Source organism: Oncorhynchus nerka, linkage group LG10, assembly GCF_034236695.1.
Source record: "Oncorhynchus nerka isolate Pitt River linkage group LG10, Oner_Uvic_2.0, whole genome shotgun sequence".
NCBI lineage: Eukaryota > Metazoa > Chordata > Actinopteri > Salmoniformes > Salmonidae > Oncorhynchus > Oncorhynchus nerka.
This window is the reverse complement of record NC_088405.1, coordinates 72259395-72281825: the sequence shown is the minus strand read 5'-3', so window position 1 is coordinate 72281825 and position 22431 is coordinate 72259395. Positions and strand designations below refer to the sequence as shown.

The window sequence follows — 22431 nt, the reverse complement described above, 5'->3', positions numbered from 1 at the left end:
GAATAAGTCAAATTGAACCGAAACTGAGCATTATAGTTGAAAACCTTTATTTGTTGAGGCGAACGCTCCACTGAATGCAGATAATCTTTCACCACTACTTTGTGTGGTCTGATGCATTAATTCAGCTTTAACCAAAAATAAATGTAGTACAGTACCTGTACATTACCATCCAAATAGAGTATTTTTCCCTTGAGTACTGCAATTTGCTATGGAAGCGAAATGTAAGGGGTTAGACTCGGGACTCTTGCTCTGGGTCCTCTGCTGTCACCGATTGAAGCATTTGCCACTGCCTTAGCCTCACTGTGGCTTTGTAGCCATGCTGCCTGTAGCTCTGATACATTTCTGTGGAACCCTGTCTGTCTGCCTGCCTGGGGGAGGTGTGTGATGCTCGTCTAGGTGTCCCCCCCCTTCTGGACCCTCCAGGGTCCCCCGCTGGTTGACCCTCTTTGTAGGAGATTGGGGTGGGGATTCGCGAGGGCTTCTTACCTGGTCTGTAGTCGTGCCTTGGCCGGAGCTTCAGCTTGTAGATGGAGGGCACACTCTCTGGTTTCATCAAGGTTCTCTTCTGCCTGAAAGACCAGTTCCTTGGTTTCAACAGGCTATCAGGACCTGTTATGGTAGTGGCTCTGGGGTTCACTACAAGTGAATTGGCGTCTGTCACCCTGCTCCTTATGCTAATGCTAACTCCATTCCCAGAGTCCGGTGAGAAAGTAGAATCAGCGGGCAGCTCTTTGGACTCGACACCAGAGCCCATAGAGGACCAGGAGCTGGTTACACAGGCTTTGGCCACTTTGAGGTTTAAGCTGGAGTTCACCACCTCTGTGTTGCTGCAAGTCTCCCTAGCTCTAGGGCTACCAGAGAGTGTTTTCACCCAGCTCTCCACACACAACTTTTCCAGCAGCCTATTCCCTTTGGAGAGCTCAGTGATGACTGCATCAAAGCTGGCCTCAACTGGATGTGTGGCATAAGAGGCTGAGGTATGTGGAGATGGTTCGAACCCAACTAGAACTGTACTGAATCCACCTAAATCGTTCTCAGCGATATTCTGAGATGGTTGGTATTGACCGTTTTGCTTGCGTTTTCTGTCATCTGAGTTGATGCTGAGCTGCTGGAGGTTGGACAGGATCTCGTGCTCCAGACTCTGGTACAGACTGGCCTCCTGGGCTGGGCTGATGGGGGGCGGGGTAAACAGGTAAGCATTGTCTATCGCTCTGTCTCCTGCCACAAAGACTTTGCCACATAGTTCTGGATGCTCAGGCTCTTCAAGGCTCACCCCAGTGCTTTTGTGAGAAGCCTCGTCATTGACAGGAAAGCCAAATGCTGTCTGTCTTGTCAGGCCCTGCATTCTCTCATGGTTGGAGTCGCTGTGTGAAGGGTTGTTTGTGATGTCATAAGGGGTGGGTGTCTTATTTGGATCCCTCAGGTTTGATCCAACGGGTGTGAAAGGCCTGACTTGGCATTCCCCAGATGATTCTTCCCAGAATTTTTGGGCTGGACAGAAATTGCGAATTAAATCGGGGCTCTTTTGAAGAGTATCAATGTTTTCAGGTTGCTGGATAGTGATGGTGGGTTGTCTGGGGCAGACAGGGGCATATCTGGCGGGTGTAGCAGCTCTTACCGCGTTGGGTCCTCCATTCCTCTGGGGGGCAGTACTGGTTGAGGGTTCTGTGCTGTTGCCACCCAACATGGAGCTCTGCCTGAGCTTAGAGGCAAACTGAGACTTAGTCCAGGTTTGAGTAAGCCCATTTTCTGGGCTGGGCTGGGGCAGGGAGGATTGCTGCCCAGGGGACCTGTGGAAGACCAGGGGGGTTCTAGGCCTCTGAGCCTGGGGCTTAGTCTTGGGCTGAGGTGTGGAGGAGTGTTGGATGTACCGAGGCAGGCTGCTGGTGAAGCGGGGGGCATGGGACGAGCGTGTGGCCTCTCTGCCTGTCCTCATGGAAGAGTTGAGTGCTGAGTCATCATTACGCCCAGACTGGTGGTGCTGGAGAGTGGGTGTGGAAGCACTCTGTCGCAGTCTGAAATAGCACAACAAAATCACTGTCAAGTTTTGATATGCCACTGCGTATCCAATCTCTCCAAGGTGACCTAAATAACTACCATTATTAATTTGTTAATGCAAGTTTGCACATGGTAAGTATACAGAATAAAAGTTGTTTCCAGGCTTCTCTACAATGTAGCCTACCAAATCCACTTCTGCAAACTAAAAACAAAGGCTGCAAAAACAAAAAGCTGCTTAAACTAAAAATTATTATTTAAAATAGTTACCTTTATTTCACCAGGCAAGTCAATTCAGAACCAATTCTTATTTACAATGACGGCAAGAGGCAAAATGCCTCCTGTGGCAACGGAGATTAAACAATGTAAGACAAAACGAACAACAGACAGAAGACACTGGCAACAGCACAAATTAGAACAACAAACAGTGGATGTGTTTGTGTGTGAAGTAAGATGCACACATCTAGCCTAGAGTTCTGCTTTCACCAACTGTCTCGGTCTTGTATTGTTTAGCAATAATATTGTAATATGTAATAATAAGTGTTAAATGCAAAAACTGTCACGTAAAAGGCTGTCAGAACGCACTATACTACATTACATACAAGGTGCTCATAGTGGCGCTCTCGCTCATCTCAATATCTACGGTGCTGTTCGTGGCAACGTCATTTTGCTGAGTCTACCTTTAAGTGGGCCTATATAATGCTATTGTGCTGTATTTTCTTTGTGATTTGCTTGAAGTTGATGAACAGCACAACATCTCTGGATGTATGCTATGGCCAAAAGTGCTATGCATTTTAATTTAAAACTACAGTAAGGTACATAATTGTTACCCAGAAATGATTTGATAATGAGAAGTTTTATGCTATGACCAAAAATGCATACACCTAAACTCAGCAAAAAGAAACGTCCTCACTGTCAACTGCGTTAATTGTCAGAAAACTTAACATGTGTAAATATTTGTATGAACATAAGATTCAACAACAGACAAACTGAACAAGTTCCACAGACATGTGACTAACAGAAATTTAATGTGTCCCTGAACGAAGGGGGGGTCAAAATCAAAAGTAAGTCAGTATCTGGTGTGGCCACCAGCTGCATTAAGTACTGCTGTGCATCTCCTCCTCATGGACTGCACCAGATTTGCCAGTTCTTGCCGTGAGGCGTTACCCCACTCTTCCACCAAGGCACCTGCAAGTTCCCGGACATTTCGGGGGGGGGGGGGGGGGAATGGCCCTAGCCCTCACCCTTCGAGCCAACAGGTCCCAGACGTGCTGAATGGGATTGAGATCCGGGCTCTTCGCTGGCCATGGCAGAACACTGACATTCCTGTCTTGCAGGAAATCACGCACAGAACGAGCAATGGCATTGTCATGGTGGGCCTGCAGGAAGGGTACCATATGAGAGAGGAGGATGTAACGCACAGCGTTGATTGCCTGCAATGACAACAAGCTCAGTCCGATGATGCTGTGACACACCGCCCCAGACCATGACGGACCCTCCACCTCCAAATCGATCCTGCGCCAGAGTACAGGCCTCAGTGTAACTGTCATTCCTTTGACGATAAACGCGAATCCGACCATCACCCCTGGTGAGACAAAACCGTTGCTCGTCAGTGAAGAGCACTTTTTGCCAGTCCTGTCTGGTCCAGCGACGGTGGGTTTGTGCCCATAGGCGACGTTGTTGCCGGTGATGTCTGGTGAGGACCTGCCTTACAACAGGCCTACAAGCCCTCAGTCCAGCCTATCTCAGCCTATTGCGGACAATCTGAGCACTGATGGAGGGATTGTGCGTTCCTGGTGTAACTTGGGCAGTTGTTGCCATCCTGTACCTGTCCCGCTGGTGTGCTGTTCGGATGTACCGATCCTGTGCAGGTGTTGTTACATGTGGTCTGCCACTGCGAGGACGATCAGCTGTCCTTCCTGTTTCCCTGTAGCAGTGTCTTAGGCATTTCACAGTACGGACATTCCAATTTATTGCCCTGGCCACATCTGCAGTCCTTATGCCTCCTTGCAGCATGCCTAAGGCACATTCACACAGATGAGCAGGGAACCTGGGCATCTTTCTTTTGGTGATTTTCAGAGTCAGTCGAAAGGAATCTTTAGTTTCCTAAGTTTTCATATCTGTGACCTTGATTGCCTACCGTCTAAGCTGTTCTTGTCTTAACGACCATTCCACAGTTGCATATTCATTAATTGTTTATTGTTCATTGAAACAGTGTTTAAACCCTTTACAATGAAGATCTGTGAAGTTATTTGGATTTTTACGAATTATCTTTGGAAGACAGGGTTCTGAAACAGGAACGTTTCTTTTTTTGCTGAGTTTATTTGCCTGCCATGCTATTGTGCAATAGATTAATTAAATGGACAGAAAATGTTATGTCATTTTAGAATATTTCCTAGCCTGGCGTTTAAGTACCTGGAAACTCATTACAGAATTTGAGAAATAAAAGCAAAGCAGAGCTGCTACATCAAAATCCAAGTCTACAGAGGCTGCAGGACATAGTTTCAACCAGTGATAGACAAAGATGACCACAAAGACTTTCATGGACAGTCAATGTGGTCATGATCATATCCTCAAACTAACCTGAATAGAAGGTCTGTAAATCTGTCAGTGATTTTACATTCAGTGAATTCTGCAGCATAATGCTGAGACTGAAATATGTTGAATAGACTACTGAAAATTATCTAGAGTATACCATACCGATAATATAAACTGTAGAAAAAAAACAATCTAATAAATCTGTTAATTTGCTCATCGTTTTCTAAAGCAGGCTGCCCACAGATACCTCCTGGTGTTGTGTATGCTAACATATGCATCCCTACAATCATTGCCCACATAATTATAACTCCAGTGACTGTTTGTGCTGAAGTAGGCCAGCTACAATGTTAATAATACATTGTGGCGGCATGACAAAGTTGATTCATTTTAACATGTAGTGGGGGACGTTAACAGTGAAATGATCCAACACAATAAAACGGGAATGTAAAACTATGTGCAGCATGGAGGTATTGAGTCACATTATCACAATATAACAGTCATGCATGAGCACTCACGTTTTAGACAATTCCTTTGCAGATTATGTAATTTCACTCTTTGGAAAAAGCTAAAAGAGTAATTTCAATATCGGTTACAAAACACATTTTGCTTGATGCTCAAAAATACAGCCTGTACTGCACTATGTTCAACACCAGTGAAGTGTAAACCGACTCCATTCAATTTATTCATGAACATAATATGCTACCACAACAAATTAAACTTTAAATTTACAGACTGACAAACTACATGAATTTAAGCCAACATCCTTTTTCTTGAACAAAAGTAGGTTTATGTGGGCAGCCCTTGGATCTGTACTGCAGTGTTTGCTTTGTTAATGCCTTATACACTTATGGGGCTCTCAGACAAGGCCATAAGGTCCTAATGGTAAGAGGGTTCTGCACTCAGTCCTCTAACATATGTGTTAAGTGCCATTCTAACTGACAGAGCAAGGTGACCCATCTACACAGAGTATAAAAAAAACATTAGGAACACCTGCTCTTTCCATGACCGACTGACCCGGTGAACACAGGTGAAATCTATGATCCCTTATTGATGTCACTTGTTAAATCCACTTCAAATCAGTGAAGATGAAGGGGAGGAGACAAGTTCAAGAAGGATTTTTAAGCCTCGAGACAATTGAGACATCGATTATGTATGTGTGTCATTCAGAGGGTGAATGGGCAAGACAAAAGATGTAAGTGCCTTTGAACGGGGTATGGTAGCAGGTGCCAGGCACACAAGTTTGAGTGTGTCAAGAACTGCAATGCTGATTGATTTTTCACTCAACAGTTCCTGTGTGTATCAAGAATAGTCCACCACCCAAAGGACATCCAGCCAACTTGACAACTGTGGGGAGCATTGGGGTCAGCATGGGCCAGCATGCAGACACCTTGTAGAGTTCATGCCCCAACAAATGGAGGCTGTTCGGAGCACAAAAGTGGGTGCAACTCAATATTAGGAAGGCGTTTGCTGCTGATGCCAGACAACAAGCGAGGGCTTTTCAAAATATTATGTATGCTTTTTGTATCCATCAATGAACAGGTAATCTAATAATGTAGTTAAATGGCAGTGATCAGCAATAATAACAAGGTCCAGGGGAACCAAGCTGTGTTATTAATGATCCTGTTGGGTTCAAACTGTGTTTAAGGTCAGTGTGGCATTCACTGATATATTATGTACCCTGGTACTGAAAACCACCCATGAATGTGATCTTACAATCAATTTCAACACCCTCAATGTCCATCATTGTCTTTAATAGCATTATCATCAATATTACTAATATTTTCATCAATACCATCACCATTATTCTCTTACCTGTTGGAAAAGGTAGTCTTCATCTCCCTGGAGAACCGGGGGCCTGGGTCAGGAGAGAGGGACGATCTGTTAGGGGAGCAAGAGACTCTGAGCCCTGTGTCTGGTGATAGGGAACCCCTTGTCCTGGCTGGCCTCAGGCCCCTGGGGGAGTAGGTGGAGGGGGCTTCGGAGGGGGTCCAGAGGACGGGCTGGAAGGGGGTCTGGGCGTGGCGACTCATGATCAGCATGGTAGGCATGGTTGGACCCTGGCCGTCTGGGCGCCCCGGCAACCTGCCTTTGATCTCGTGGACCGGCGTGCCCGGGCGCTGGGCCAGCTTATGGGCTGAAGAGAGATGAGAGAGGGATGGAAATCAAGAGAAGAGAAGAAAAAGTCTTCATCTGTCACCAGTGTTACAGGGAAGCTGTTAATATCCCAGTAAATCACCAAGGTGAAAATAAAATGTAAGATACAGGATTCAGCAGCACATAATTTGAATGGTAATCGTTATTTAAAGCACTTATTTGCGGCATGGTATCTTGTTAGGAATGAAGCACAATTTATATAACTTTTGTTTTTTTCCCTCACTATATTTTTAGGAATGAAGCACAATTTATATAACTTTTGTTTTTTTCCCTCACTGTATTTTTAGCTGAAGTATTTAACCTCTGATAAATCTTCTGAATACCAATTAGGTTTATGGTTGCAATGTCAGTGCCTGTCACAATTCATATTTCTGCATTGGTGTCAACTCTTTCCAATCTCTAAATTTGGGGAATAAAAGACCAGCACTCATCAGCTGAAAGTAGAGGTTAGGCTAATGGCTGCTCCTAATAGAAATGTGTCTCTATTTATATGACAAAATGACAATCACAGTCCACCGTCCTTCCACTCTGGCCCTCTTGGGGCTTTAAAGATGTTAGGGATTGGGGGTATATTGGTTCGCTAATACAGGACTAGTAAAGGCCCAGTGAACTACTTTTGTGTGAGAGAAAGAAAAAAGTTCAGCACCCTCAGCACCCCTATTTCCTGCGGCTATGATGTTACATGCCTTTGGTTAAAAGCCGACCTTGGAGAGGCCAGCAATGCTTCAGTTACATTAACTACATGACCAACTCATTCCAAAATCCTGGGCATTAATAGAGTTGGTCCTCCCTTCGCTGCTATAACAGCCTCCCCTCTTCTGGGAAGGTTTTCCACTAGATGTTGGACCATTGCTATGGGGACTTGTTTCCATTCAGCCACAAGAGCATTAGTGAGGTTGGGCATGGATGTTGGGCGATTAGGCCTGGATCGCAGTCGGCGATACAATTCATCCCAAAGGTCTTCGATTGAGTTGAGGTCAGGTCTCTGTGCAGGCCAGTCAAGTTCTTCCACACCGATCTCGACAAACCATTTCTGTATGGCCCTTGATTTGTGCATTGTCATGCTGAAACAGTTAAGGGCCTTCCCCAAACTGTTTCCACAAAATTAGAAGCACAGAATTGTCTAGAATGTCATTGCATGATGTAGCATTAAGATTACCCTTGACAGGAACTAAGGGGCCTAGCCCAAAGCATTAAAAACAGCCATAGACCATTATTCCTCGTCCACCAAACTTTACAGTTGACATTATGCATTTGGGCAGGTAGCGTTCTCCTGGCTTCCGCCAAACCCAGATTAACCTGTCGGACTGCCAGATGGTGAAGCGGGATTCATCACGCCAGAGAACGTGTTTCCACTGCGCCAGAGTCCAATGGCAGTGAGCTTTACACCACTCCAGCCGACGCTTGGCATTGCGCATGTTGATCTTAGTCTTGAGTGCGTGCGGCTGCTCAGCCATGGAAACCCATTTCATTAAGCACCTGCTGAACAGTTCTTGTGCTGACGTCGCTACCAAAGGCAGTTCGGAACTCGGTAGAGCGTGTTACAACCAAGGAGAGACGATTGTTACACACTACGTACTTCAGCACTCGGCGGTCCCGTTCTGTGAGCTTGTGTGATCAATCACTCTGCGGCTGAGTCGTTGTTGCGCCTAGATGTTTCCACTTCACGAAAACAGCACTTACAGTTGACCGGGGCAGCTCTAGCAACTGACTTGTTGGAAAGGTTGCATCCTATGACGGTGCCACGTTGAAAGTAACTGAGCTCTTCGGTAAGGCCATTCTACTGCCAATGCTCGTCTATGGAGATTGCATGGCTGTATGCTCAATTTTATACACCTGTCAACAACTGTGTGGCTGAAATAGCCAGATCCACTAATTTGAAGGGGTGTCCACATAGTTTTGTATATATAGTGCAAGTCTTTTATTACACCAGCATCTAGTGTGGAGCGGTAATATAATTGACAGAAGCTCAGCGGGGTACGCAGTCATCCATCTATGCTTCCTTTCATTGTCCCCTTTAATGCATGTGCTTGTCAATGCACAATAATACACAATGAGCAGCTCAATTGTCCAATCATGACAAGCGCAATGGTTAAGGTGTGGACTGCCACCTAGTGTGCAGCATGCCCTACACTATTGCAATATTGAGAATCGCTTTGAGTAATATTCCAGGTATTCTACTTCTCCATCCTACTGTAATTATATAACACATCCATGTACTCTGATACCTTCTAAACTAAATTGCTCCCTGTGGTGATTAATAAAGTTGAGTTGCATTGTTGTATAGTATTGTGGTTAGAGTTCTCAGGAGCTCACAGGCACCCTGCGTGTCGTGATGAATATTGACAATCAATTTGCCTGGTGGATGCTCCTGCATTATGTAATTGATGGTGATTCAAGCAGGCTCAGTCGGAAGGGGGGCTAGTGTGTGTGTGTGTATGTGGGGGGTCTGAGAGAACTCACTGATCGAGGTGCAGCGACAGGGGTCATGCTTGTCCAGATAGTGCTCCAGGGTGTCCCAACCTCCACCCACTCGCACCATCACATGATTACGCAGGATCTGATAAAACATGGACACGCATGCGGGCGCACACACACAAACCATACCTATGAAAAAGAGCACAACTGCAACATTGTATAATTGGTGGGTTAAGATAGTAAAAGACAAATGATTCACTCACAATAATGACTACATAGCATTAAGCATTTCAAAGAGACCTTCAAGGTTACATATGTCACACCCCACAGATACCGCACCCCACTTTCTGCCACAGTAAAATAAAGCACAAAACAGATCAATCAATTTTTCCACTGAAAGATAAAAACAAAATCTCCATAGAGTGCTGCAGTATATGGGTATATCGGTGATAGATTGTCAGAGATGAGAAGTGATAGGCACAGAATGAGCTCAGCTGTAAAGAGTGAGCAATTGATGAGGATGAGAGAGGGAAGAGAGTAGAACAGGTGGCGGAGAGAGGCATACCCGAACAAATATGAGTGTGCTGGAGTCCCCCACCCTGTATTTGCCCTCGGACACTTTGAACATAGGAAACTGTGTGGGGCAGGTGCAGCGGCTAATGAGGCACTGGACCTGAGAAACAAAAACACAGGTGAAATCCAAGAGCCAACACTTGAACATGTACAGTTGAAGTCGGAAGTTTACATACACTTAGGTTGGAGTCATTAAAACTCAATTTTCAACCAATCCACACATTTCTTGTTAACAAACTATAGTTTTGGCAAGTTGGTTAGGACATCTACTTCGTGCATGACAGGTAATTTTTCCAACAATTGTTTATAGACCAATTATTTCACTGTATCACAATTCCAGTGGGTCAGAAGTTTACATACAAAGTGGACTGGTGCCTTTAACTTCTTGGTGACAGGGGGCAGTATTTTCCCATTCGGATGAAATGCATGCCCAAAATCAACTGCCTGCTACTCATCCCCAGAAGATAAGATATGCATATTATTAGTAGATGTGGATAGAAAACACTGAAGTTTCTAAAACTGTTTGAATCATGTCTGAGTATAACAGAACTTATTTAGCTGGCCAAACCGAGGATAAACAATTCAGATGGTTTTGTTTTTTTGAGGTCACTCTTTTCAACGGGCTTTCATTGGGAATACAGATTTCTAAAGGGACCTTCTTGCAGTTCCTATCGCTTCAACTGGATGTCACCAGTCTTTAGAAATTAGTTGAGTTTTTTCCTTTGTGTAATGAAAATGTACGGCCATCTTGAACGAGGGTCACTTGAAGTGTACTGTTAGATAGAGGCGCGTGACCAGAAAGCATGCTACAGTTTTGTTTTCCTCCTGTATTATTTACGTTAAAAAATACCAAAAGTTGTATTACAAAAGTAGTTTGAAATGTTTTGGCAACGTTTACAGGTAACTTGAGATATTTTGTAGTCACATTGCGCACGTTGGAACTGGTGTTTTTCTGGCTCAAACGCGCCAAATAAATGGATATATATCGACAGAATTAATCGAACAAAAGGACCATTTGTGATGTTTATGGGACATATTGGAGTGCCAACAGAAGAAGCTCGTCAAAGGTAAGGCATGAATTATATTTTTATTTCTGCGTTTTGTGTCGCGCCTGCAGGGTTGAAATATGCTTTTCTCTCTTTGTTTACGAAGGTGCTATCCTCAGATAATAGCATCGTTTGCTTTCGCCGAAAAGCCTTTTTGAAATCTGACATGTTGGCTGGATTCACAAGTGTAGCTTTCATTTGGTATCTTACATGTGTGATTTCATGAAAGTTTCATTTTTTATAGTAATTTATTTGAATTTGGCGCTCTGCATTTTCACTGGCTTTTGGCCAGGTGGGCAACATAATCCCAGAGAGGTTAAACAGCTTGGAAAATTCCAGAAAATTATGTCATGGCTTTAGAAGCCTCTGATAGGCTAATTGACATCATTTGAGTCAATTGGAGGTGTACCTGTGGATGTATTTCAAGGCCTACCTTCATCCTCAGTGCCTCTGCTTGACATCATGGGAAATCGAAAGAAATCAGCCAAGACCCACCCAAAAATTTGTAGAGTCCTCCACACGGCTGGTTCATCCTTGGGAGCAATTTCCAAACACCTGAAGGTACCACGTTCATCTGTACAAACAATAGTATGCAAGTATAAACACCATGGGACCACGCAGCCGTCATACAGCTCAGGAAGGAGACGCGTTCTGTCTCCTAGATATGAACGTACTTTGGTGTGAAAAGTGCAAATCAATCCCAAAACAGCAGCAAAGGACCTTGTGAGGATGCTGGAGGAAACAGGTACAAAAGTATCAATATCCACAGTAAAACAAGTCCTATATCGACACAATCTGAAAGGCCGTTCAACAAGGAAGATGCCACTGCTCCAAAACCTCCATAAGAAAGCCAGACTACGGTTTGCAACTGCACATCGGGACAAACATCGTACTTTTTGGAGAAATGTCCTCTGGTCTGATGAAACAAAAATAGAACTGTTTGGCCATAATGACCATCGTTATGTTTGGAGGAGAAAGGGGGATGCTTGCAAGCCAAAGGTCACCATCCCAATCATGAAACACGGGGGTGACAGCATCATGTTGTTGGGGTAAGAAATGTGTGGGTAGACCTGAAAAAGCGTGTGCAAGCAAGGAGGCTGCAAACCTGACTCAGTTACACCAGCTCTGTAATGGGCCAAAATTCACCCAACTTATTGTGGGAAGCTTGTGGAAGGCTAAGCGAAACATTTGACCCAAGTTAAATTGAAAGGCAATGCTACCAAATATTAATTGAGTGTATGTAAACTTCTGACCCACTGAGAATGTGATGAAATAAATAAAAGCTTAAATAAATAATTTGCTCTATTATTCTGACATTTCACATTCTTAAAATAAAGTGGTGATCCTAACTGACCTAAGACAGGGAATTTTTACTAGGATTTAAAATGTCAGGAATTGTGAAAAACTCAAGTTTAAATGTATTTGGCTAAGTTGTATGTAAAATTCCGACTTCAACTGTACGTACTCAAAAGTACTGCACATGATGTACTGTACGTTTTTATATGTTGTCTTTATTCTATAGCCAGGGTGACTAATAGTTAAAATTAAGTACAATTCAGTCTCACACACAGACACACTGTGTTAGACAAAGGCAGCAATACTGTGTCTCCTTACACTATCCAGCTATTTATTAAATATGCAATATATCAGTGAGTGACTATTGAACCCCAGACTTCTACAAATCAGACATATCCCGGCAGCCAAGGGACCCGCTAAGACATTTCCCCTGCTTGTCCGACAACTCACATCTTTGTAACAAAAACAAGCCTTTATCCCTCTTGACAGGGTTTTATAAGTGAGTTACGACAGCAAAAGGTGGTGGTCCATCCATTGCCAATAGAGTTTTCCCTTTGGCTTAGTTAAGGTCAAATTGAAAAGAGAAGATTCAAGTCAATCCTGTAGCCTATTTTGACATGTACAGCAATTTCCATGGTCTGTTAATCTTTTCCACAAAAATTATATGGTCTAATTAATTTCCTCAGATAACTTCATTAAAATGGAAATAACCCTTATAGCCCAAACTACCATCATTAGGTTTATCCAACAAGTCTAATATAATTCAGTGTATAAAACAGAGTACTAGTCCTTTCCCCATAGAGGGACCCAGATCAGTAGTTACACCAGACTGGCCACATTTGCGGGCAGGAGATCTGATCACTGGTTACTTTGGATGATTTGAGCATTAGTTACAGTAGACTTGATCATTGTAGAGTTCACTTGTAATAGCGGTAGATTTGTAATAACTGGTCACTTAAAATAGATTTGATCGCTGATTACAATTACAGATAATATTAGTGACTGTGGGGGATGTGTGAACTAGTTGGAATAGTGGATTTGATCACTGATTATAGTGGAAGATTTGTTCATTGGTTCCAATTTGTGAACTTGTTCCAGCGGTGCGGTCTCACCATCTCATCCAGGTTTTGAGTGTTGGAGGTGCGCCGCTGGGGTTTGGCTAGTGGCGGGGTCTTTTCCAGGGGCAACTCCAGCTCCTCTCTGATCTCCTCCTCGATCTCTTGCTCCAACTGGATCAACACGGGGGCGGCCATGCCGAAACGAGAGGCCCGCCGGGCTACTTCCAGCAGACACAGCACAAAGTTCTTCTCATTCTTCCGCAGCACTAGGTCATCTGTCTCAAACATGAGCACATCTGGAGGAATGGGGAGAAAGATTGAGTGAGACGTGTGAGGATCGAGATGTTAACGTAATACGAGCAGCCTCATATGACCAACATGACCAGGAAAACCCTGGGCGCTGAGTTTTGTTCCCAGATGAATGTTCTATCCAGGGATGTGATCATTAGAAATGTACAGATTTAAAAATTGAGGGAAAGGTTCACGAGGCCATTTTCCTATGAAGTATGGATTTAGAGCCTCACCTAGTGGTACATTTCCATATTGCATGCATTCCATCAAACACTGTTGAGCACTTGTTTTTATTTATTTTTTTATTTCACCTTTATTTAACCAGGTAGGCTAGTTGAGAACAAGTTCTCATTTGCAACTGCGACCTGGCCAAGATAAAGCATAGCAGTGTGAACAGACAACACAGAGTTACACATGGAATAAACAATTAACAAGTCAATAACACAGTAGAAAAAAAATGGGCAGTCTATATACAATGTGTGCAAAAGGCATGAGGAGGTAGGCGAATAATACAATTTTGCAGATTAACACTGGGGTGATAAATGATCAGATGGTCATGTACAGGTAGATATATTGGTGTGCAAAAGAGCAGAAAAGTAAATAAATAAAAAATAAAAAACAGTATAAAAACAGTATGGGAATGAGGTAGGTGAAAATGGGTGGGCTATTTACCAATAGACTATGTACAGCTGCAGCGATCGGTTAGCTGCTCGGATAGCTGATGTTTGAAGTTGGTGAGGGAGATAAAAGTCTCCAACTTCAGCGATTTTTGCAGTTCGTTCCAGTCACAGGCAGCAGAGTACTGGAACGAAAGGCGGCCAAATGAGGTGTTTGCTTTAGGGATGATCAGTGAGATACACCTGCTGGAGCGTGTGCTACGGATGGGTGTTGCCATCGTGACCAGTGAACTGAGATAAGGCGGAGCTTTACCTAGCATGGACTTGTAGATGACCTGGAGCCAGTGGGTCTGGCGACGAATATGTAGCGAGGGCCAGCCGACTAGAGCATACAAGTCGCAGTGGTGGGTGGTATAAGGTGCTTTGGTGACAAAACGGATGGCACTATGATAGACTGCATCCAGTTTGCTGAGTAGAGTGTTGGAAGCCATTTTGTAGATGACATCGCCGAAATCGAGGATCGGTAGGATAGTCAGTTTTACTAGGGTAAGCTTGGCGGCGTGAGTGAAGGAGGCTTTGTTGCGGAATAGAAAGCCGACTCTTGATTTGATTTTCGATTGGAGATGTTTGATGTGAGTCTGGAAGGAGAGTTTGCAGTCTAGCCAGACACCTAGGTACTTATAGATGTCCACATATTCAAGGTCGGAACCATCCAGGGTGGTGATGCTAGTCGGGCATGCGGGTGCAGGCAGCGATCGGTTGAAAAGCATGCATTTGGTTTTACTCGCGTTTAAGAGCAGTTGGAGGCCACGGAAGGAGTGCTGTATGGCATTGAAGCTCGTTTGGAGGTTAGATAGCACAGTGTCCAATGACGGGCCGAAAGTATATAGAATGGTGTCGTCTGCGTAGAGGTGGATCAGGGAATCGCCCGCAGCAAGAGCAACATCATTGATATATACAGAGAAAAGAGTCGGCCCGTTATAGGCTAGCCATTAATTCAAGAGACTCCATTCATGTCAGTTTGTCACCTGTTTGCCACTTGACCTGTGGGGCAAATGGGTGTGGATTTACGGCACATAAAGATTATTCACAATGGCTTCACCCAGTTAAACTATAATTACGTTCAAGCCTTCTGTAGGATATATACAATTGAATAATTGTGGCCAGCAAAAGTAGTTGTCAGTCAAAACATAAATTGCCATTATGCAGGAATATTGTCATACCTTTAATATCCATATGCTTTCGACACCAACTGATGAAATTTGAGATGTTGTCCCGGGCCAGGAAAGTTGCAGGTTGGGCCGAATTTACGAACGTGACACCGTTCGTTGGCAGCTGGACCTGTCGCACCATCCCGTATTTTTGAATGAACTCTCCCGCCACTCGTGTGACATTATTGGCGTGGGAACAGAGGACAGCGCCCGTCTCGAGCGCCTCCAGTATGTTGTTCACGTCAATATCGATCTCGTACAAATCTCTCAACCATTCTGCCAAATCCTCCTTCATCGCATACAGGTACTCTTCGCTAGACTTGAAGGGCTTGATGCTTTGATTTGTGGCATGATGAATCCCGGTGGACATTGTGAGCAATATGAAATATACACTTCAAGCGGAGAAGTCACAACATGAGGCAAAACTATCGTGAAAGTAGTATCGCAAATATATTATTGCCTCAACCTTCACCTGGTTCCACTTATTTCATGCGGTTTGAACGCGTAGCTAGCTAGTTCAGCTAACGTTTGTGATTTACAGTGTAAAATGCTCGACTATAAAGTCATTAAATGTTCGAAACAGTCAAAATCAACCTGAAATCTGTCTACACTTTAGTTTCTCTAGCTACCCAGGCTGCCAGTTTGTTTTGTAGTGGCTTCTGTGGTACTCTCCTTGGTTACAAGGTAACGAGCTCATTCCAAACATTCCCATTAACCATTTCACGACCAGTCCCCCCCAACAAATTCAAAATTCCTTCCAAAACTTGTTTAATGTTCTTACTTATTTTGTAGCTGGACGCCACTTGTTACACCTTTTATATAATCTCGTTAACCCAGAATTAAAGTTAAACATTTACATTTAAATGTAAATATTGAGGTGTAGTAACTGAATTACATTGTCAGAACCTCAAGGTGATATGCTTGCACATTGGAATTCTTAGTGTACATTTCCACCCTCCCCCTCCCCCACCCCTTCACTATTCAAACGCAAAATGTAAATGGTGTAGAGATGTCTTTATACCTTTGAAAAAGCCACAAGAATAGTTCTGGGTTGATGGGTAAAGACAAAATACTACTTTACAAATAATTCCATGCATAGTTACATGGAGCATACTTTGACAATCTAGATTGCAAACAGCAGTCATTTGAACATCTATGTAAGAGCTACAACTTTGAGAAATCCCTCAAACATACATTGATCCAGTGCAAGATGTAAGGTCAACTGTTTATTGATAGCGTTATTAACATTTCTGATCAGTTAACATTTCTGATAACAGCTATTTTGTCATCAGGCATGATGAAACTTGGATTTTGGAGAGACCTTGTTGCCATTTAAGTGACTGGACAATATAAATAACCACAGATTCAAACTTTGCTCACTTCATGTTAGCAACAAAATCTTCGCCCTTCTTGATGGAGCCCTTCAGCTCACCAATGGCATCAGCCACCAGATTCTCCTCAAAGGCTGACAGCTTGCCCAGGCCAAGGTTCTTCTCAATTCCGTGTTTCTAAAAGGGCACAAAAATATTCCTTCTGGTTATCACTTCAGATTGTCAATGTCGTGTGTCATTCAAAACCTGAATTAAGTACAAGTACAGCATTAATATCAACAATAAGCAGAAGGTGCAATTTCAGTCTCCAACTTATAAACCTGTTTATAAGGTGGTGTAGGACTTACCCCGAGGAGGAGAGGTGTGGAGAAGTATTTGCATTCGGTCTCTTCTGACCTTACGTACGCACACTCTACAACGCCATCCTTTCCATTCATGGCGTCCAGGACGGAGAAGGTGAATCTAGCCCCAGCGTAGGCCATGGACAGCGTAGCAGAGCCTGAACACACGTAGGTTTGCCAGTTAGAGCTCAGAGTGGTTCAAACATTCATTACGTTTAAAGGACAGTTTTCATTGAGAATCAGCCAGTCCGTCGGGTAACACTGCCTACCTGCTCCAGCCTTGGCCTTCACAACCTCAGTGCCAGCATCCTGGATCCTAGCGGTCAGAGCAGACAGCTGGTCGGCTGGGAACTCCACTTTGGGTGTTGCCTACAGAGTGGCGTGTGCAAGGTATATAGTTATCCACAGGAAAAGCCTTGTTCATGTTGAACCTTATCCTATTCATTTTCCAACTGAATTTTAAAATGACCATGAATTAGGAATTTCTTAAAGCCACAGACTAACAAATTCTGAATCACAGGCTCCCACTGTATGACAACTCATTCATTGATGTTACAAACACTAGAGGGAGCCATAAAAAAAAAGTGTTCAGGGGCAGCATATCAGATCAGCTCAAACCCCTAAAAATGGGCAAATGTGTGTCATTTTTGTTGTTAAGATTAAGATTTAGTCCTACTGGTGTCATTGCAAGGAAATCGTTCAGGTATTGGATTATTTATTTCTGTGAAAAGGCCCTTATTCTTACCTGTGAGATGAGAGGAATAATAGTCTTTCCTGCATGACCTCCAATCACTGGTACATTGACACGTGCTGGGTCAAGGCCCTGCAATATGAAACACCAAACAGTCAGCCATCTTGCCTATGCAATATTATTGCCTATGCAATAATCAATGAGTGGATACTAGCTGGCTAGCATTAACTTAAAGAAAATGTTTTTAAAAATCTACTTTAAAAATGTTATGCAGTTGGATCATGGTGACAACCAAATATTTAAGTGGAGACATTCCCTACAACATAAGCCTATTACAATACAAACGTTGTATAGAATGCACCCAATCACATTTAGAGCCTTGCTCTGAGCAAACTACAAAGTAGGCAATTCCAACTCTAGGTGTGAATGTTTTTGCTTTGTCACAGTGTTTATCTACTCTTCCACAATCATCTGTAAGATACAAATATAAACTTTGTTCCGTTCAGGGTGATACACCCATGAACTTTGAGATACTCATGTGTGTCAAAGGTATAGAGAGTGAGTATAGGGCGCATTAGGAATGTTTGAAGTCCTCAAACCTTACTTTCAGCTCTGCGACAAATGCATTGGCTCTGACGATATCCAATGTGGTGACACCAAACACTCTGTTGGGGTTGTAGACACCATACTTTTTCATCACCTCCGATGTGATGGGAATAGTAGAGTTGACCTATGGATTAAACAAAATTGTCAGCTATTTCAAACCACATGTTACTATCACTGGCATTTACCTTCTGATGTACACTAAACAGCCATTACACAATAAATGGAATATTTAAGCAAATGAGATCTTGTATCATTTAAGATTGTGACTGAAGCACCAAAACAAAATCAGTGACCTAAACAGCACTGGCATGGAAAATAAATTGCCTTTCAAATTAAGCCCATTCCTGAAAGTCAGTGCTACCTTCTCTTTGGCAACAAAAAATTGCTTTTCTCCATCACCAAGTTATCCGACTGTATAGACGTCTGAGCTGCTCTAGAGTAATGCGAGTCGCCAGGAGCTTGAGATAATTCTGGAGAAGAGGTAGTGGTGTACTCACAGGGTTGGCGATGATGCAGATCATGGCTTCGGGGCAGTTGCGGGCAACAGCATCAGCCAGAGTGGCCACGATGGTGGCATTAGTGTTGAACAGATCATCACGGGTCATGCCTGGAAGAATTTTATTTTTAAATGTAATGTGTGCACTTCCAATTGAAAGAAAGCATGATGTTCTTCATTATGAATCCCATTGTCAACTTGGGTAAACTTACCAGGTTTTCTTGGGACACCAGCAGGGATGACAACGACATTGCAGCCTTTCAGTGCAGCGTCCAACTGGTCTGGACCCATGTAACCTAGTGAAGGAATCATCGTAGTTAAATTAGATAAACCAAAGGGACATTTTCACAATAATTTCACTACACAGTATTAAGACTTTAGTAGTGAAGCTGATGTACAGCAGGAAGGTGTCTTACCAGTGACGTGGGCCCTGGTCTCGATGTGGCTGAGGTCAGCTGCCACTCCAGGTGTGTGGGCAATGTCAAAGAGAGACAGTTCGCCCACGAGAGGACTGTTCTTCAGGAGCAGTGAGAGAGGCTGGCCAATACCGCCGGAAGCACCCAACACTGCCACCTTGGCATTGTTCTGAGGGGGAGAGGATACAATTTCACTGACTATCTCATAGGGCTGTCCCCGACAAAAAATAAATAAATTGGTCCACCGAGAATTTGTTCCCGATTGGTCAAAATTTTTAAAACATGTATTTTCCCATATATAGACACATCCTATGTTTGAATAAAATCAACTATATGTAGGCTACTGAGCTTGCCTGATGCTTTAAGCGCTGCAATTAAAAATGAAGACTCAAATTACTAAATAGGGAGCCAGAGATCAATATAGCCTAACCAGAAGAAAAAAACCTTTATGCCCATCCTCCTCCCGCTGCTGCTTGCCTTCGCAGCCGTTATGCTCCTGAAGAACCAGTAATAGCTATCGGAAACCTTTTTCATTTGGAGTGCCAAGTTATCATACCATTTCTACTGAACTGCGTGCCTGTTAGGATTTTCACATGCACATTTTCATGGAACAGCTTCATTTAATTTATAATAAAGTCTTCATCTCAAAATCAATGATGTGGTCAATACAAATTCTATCTAAATGATACAAATCTAAAATGACCTATTGTCAATATGGGTAAAATAGCCTCCATAAAGCCAAAAAATAAAAACATTGCAGCCTGCAGGTAGAAAATAGCCTGATGAAAATAAATATCCTATAAATAACATTGCTATGCATGGCCTGTCTGCAAGGAACTTGAAACATTGTATCAACTTAACTTGGTCTGGCCCAATTCTCATGCTAGCAAAAGTGCAACAATGTATAAAATATTCTGGGCCCTCAGTTTCCTGCACCAGTGAGCTCCTGAGAAACAAACACAGCTGTAGGCTATTTGTGCAAGTGATAAGTTATCAGGTAGGCCTTTATGACTTTTCCACCAGATCAGAGCATGACATTTTTTTCCCTTTCATGCTGAGTGGTTATCAAAAGGAAGAGTGCTGGAAATATTGTTAAAAAAGGCTACATTGAGGAACTACGGTCATTCTCAATGGATGTAAAAACAAACTTTGTTTACGTGCTGTTTGAGGCAAAGAAAACATTACTTTGAGAAGCTCCACAGTAATGGTGAGTTAAGAAAATCAGAAATTGTATCAGATCTCCAAATGTGCACATTTATAAGCAGGCCAGGTAGCCTAGGCCTATGTGTAATCAGGTGCATGTTTTTACTCAAGATTGACATGAGCACTCCAAACCAAAGACAATGAATAAATTGACAACTCGTAAATGAAATAAACCAAAACTTTTTTTCTTACAAGTGTAGCCTAGGTTGTGCGCTCCGCAAACAATGTGTCCACTCCTACAATGAGAACGGTAAGAATGTAATATTGAATGCATTAACAGAAATTACCGTAACCAAACAAACATTCTAGATTAGAAATGGTAATTAACGGTAAATGTACTACTGGTGATACCCACAGCCTCTAATGGATTAGAACACTCAGACGGGCGTGAATCAGACAGGTGTCTCGTGTGCCATAACATTTATTTCATACATTTACCACTGCTTGACTACAAATCTGTCGACCAACAGCATATCGACCAAACAATCGACTAAATGGGGTCAGCCTTAATATCGACGTCATATTGCTGACAATCACAACCAAACATATTTCCTGCCTGTCTGAAGAATTCCAGCACAAACTATTGTAGAATAGATGTGCATCTATTACAAACAATAAGATTGAATGAGACTGACTCAATTGTGGTTTTGTAGGATGAGTCTGTTAGACCAAGGTTTATAATTCAAGTTTCATGTAGGACTTAGTTAATCTTTGCACAATCAATCCTTGTAATTTGCTAATATCAAAAAGGGGACGGGACAGAAACCTTTCACCTGAAAATGATATTTATTCTTGTAGGCCACAAACCATTCACAGAAAGGGCAAAGGTCAGGACACTATGGATTCAACCTCTGGACTATTCATGGTTGGCCACAAGAAGCCAGGATTTCAGAGTGAGCGATTCAAGGATCATTTTTTAATTTAACCTTCATTAAGCTGTAGAAAGAATGTAAGCCACCATTACACTCAAGTTCACAGAATCTTTCAACAGCTCTGATTATATTAATAAGGTTAAAGTTACTTCTTGATCAATGTTGTGGAATTATACTACTGTATCCTTGCCAATGCCAACCTTCAGGAACATCTTAAACATTGATCAAAACTGTCCAAGGTGTTATCAATCGTGTTAATTTTATCCTTGACACACTCAATTCAAACGAGTTTAAATTAAGACGGTTTGTAGTAAAGATTTGTGATGTTATTGTATTGCACACTATCAGTAGTTTTAGTATATCATGCGTGTTAAATATGGATTAATTAGCAAAAATTTGGGTTTGGAAGAGGCTGGGCCAATAATCCTCTTAATAATGAATTAAATTGAATGTGCCATCGGAGATTGTTCACTAACATGTCACGAAGGACAAGTTCGAAATAACCGAACAAAACACTGCTCTGTCAATCAAAGAACCTTTACCATAGTATTCTTTTTGTCACTCATAATTGCGCATGCCTTGCCTTTGCCAATCCCAAAAGTAAACCAAGCATGACAAATTGACCTTATACAGTCAGTGGAAGCAGCTATCAACAGTTTACAAATCCTTGCTAGTCAGCTACTGCTAGCCAATTAATTAAACTAACGTTATAAGTATAACTAAAGTTGATAACATTGACTCGTTTTAAACTCTAGACCATTCTGATGTGGCTCAACTAATGCAAAGTATGTGACATTTCAAGTTATAACTAGCTAGCTGGCTGCCCGGCTAGCTAGCTAGTAACGTTAGCTAGTGAATTTACGCTATTACTAGCCATCTCTTAGCTGACAAAGAAATATATTATTTACCTGTGAGGAGGTGGATAAGCTCCTGGTAGCAATGCAAAGTGTGGGTCTTGCAATGCGGGAAAACATGTTGGATAGGGAGGGGTTGGCTATTCTTTATACCTGATCCTCTTCACAGTGACTCCAACGTCCTCTACCTCTGTGGCCGGTCGAAACAGACCGTTTGCAAAGGCGACCTATCTTAACTATCAGGGACAGCCTACTTCCTGTACCGTATGCAGTTTGATTGGTTAAAATATGAACATTTCCGGTTATGATTGGGCTAATGGAATATCACTCATGCTTTATGACGTCGTGTCCAAAGTGGTCCTCAATCGCTTTTACTTTCGTGATGCATTGATTGGAATTTATTTTTAGTGCAAAGATGATTAGC

The 22431-nt window shown here is 42.8% G+C and overlaps 2 protein-coding genes across 2 annotated transcripts; both read right to left on the bottom strand.

Annotated features, from left to right (window-relative positions):
• Window positions 1-30: 30 nt before the first annotated feature.
• Window positions 31-16312, bottom strand: LOC115135967 (GAS2-like protein 2A). Its single transcript, XM_029671238.2, has 6 exons — window positions 15210-16312; window positions 13133-13374; window positions 9671-9778; window positions 9151-9247; window positions 6346-6667; window positions 31-2015 (listed from the first exon to the last, which is right to left on the bottom strand). The coding sequence occupies exons 1-6, from the start codon at window positions 15565-15567 to the stop codon at window positions 230-232; spliced, it is 2913 nt and encodes a 970-aa protein (XP_029527098.1). The 5' UTR covers window positions 15568-16312; the 3' UTR covers window positions 31-229.
• A 98-nt stretch (window positions 16313-16410) lies between these two features.
• Window positions 16411-22230, bottom strand: LOC115135968 (malate dehydrogenase, mitochondrial-like). The gene is made up of 9 exons (XM_029671239.1): window positions 22062-22230; window positions 19079-19247; window positions 18875-18958; window positions 18664-18773; window positions 18165-18290; window positions 17615-17692; window positions 17139-17238; window positions 16876-17027; window positions 16411-16705 (listed from the first exon to the last, which is right to left on the bottom strand). Exons 1-9 carry the CDS (start codon window positions 22125-22127, stop codon window positions 16574-16576), a joined length of 1017 nt encoding a protein of 338 aa, XP_029527099.1. The 5' UTR covers window positions 22128-22230; the 3' UTR covers window positions 16411-16573.
• Window positions 22231-22431: the final 201 nt, after the last annotated feature.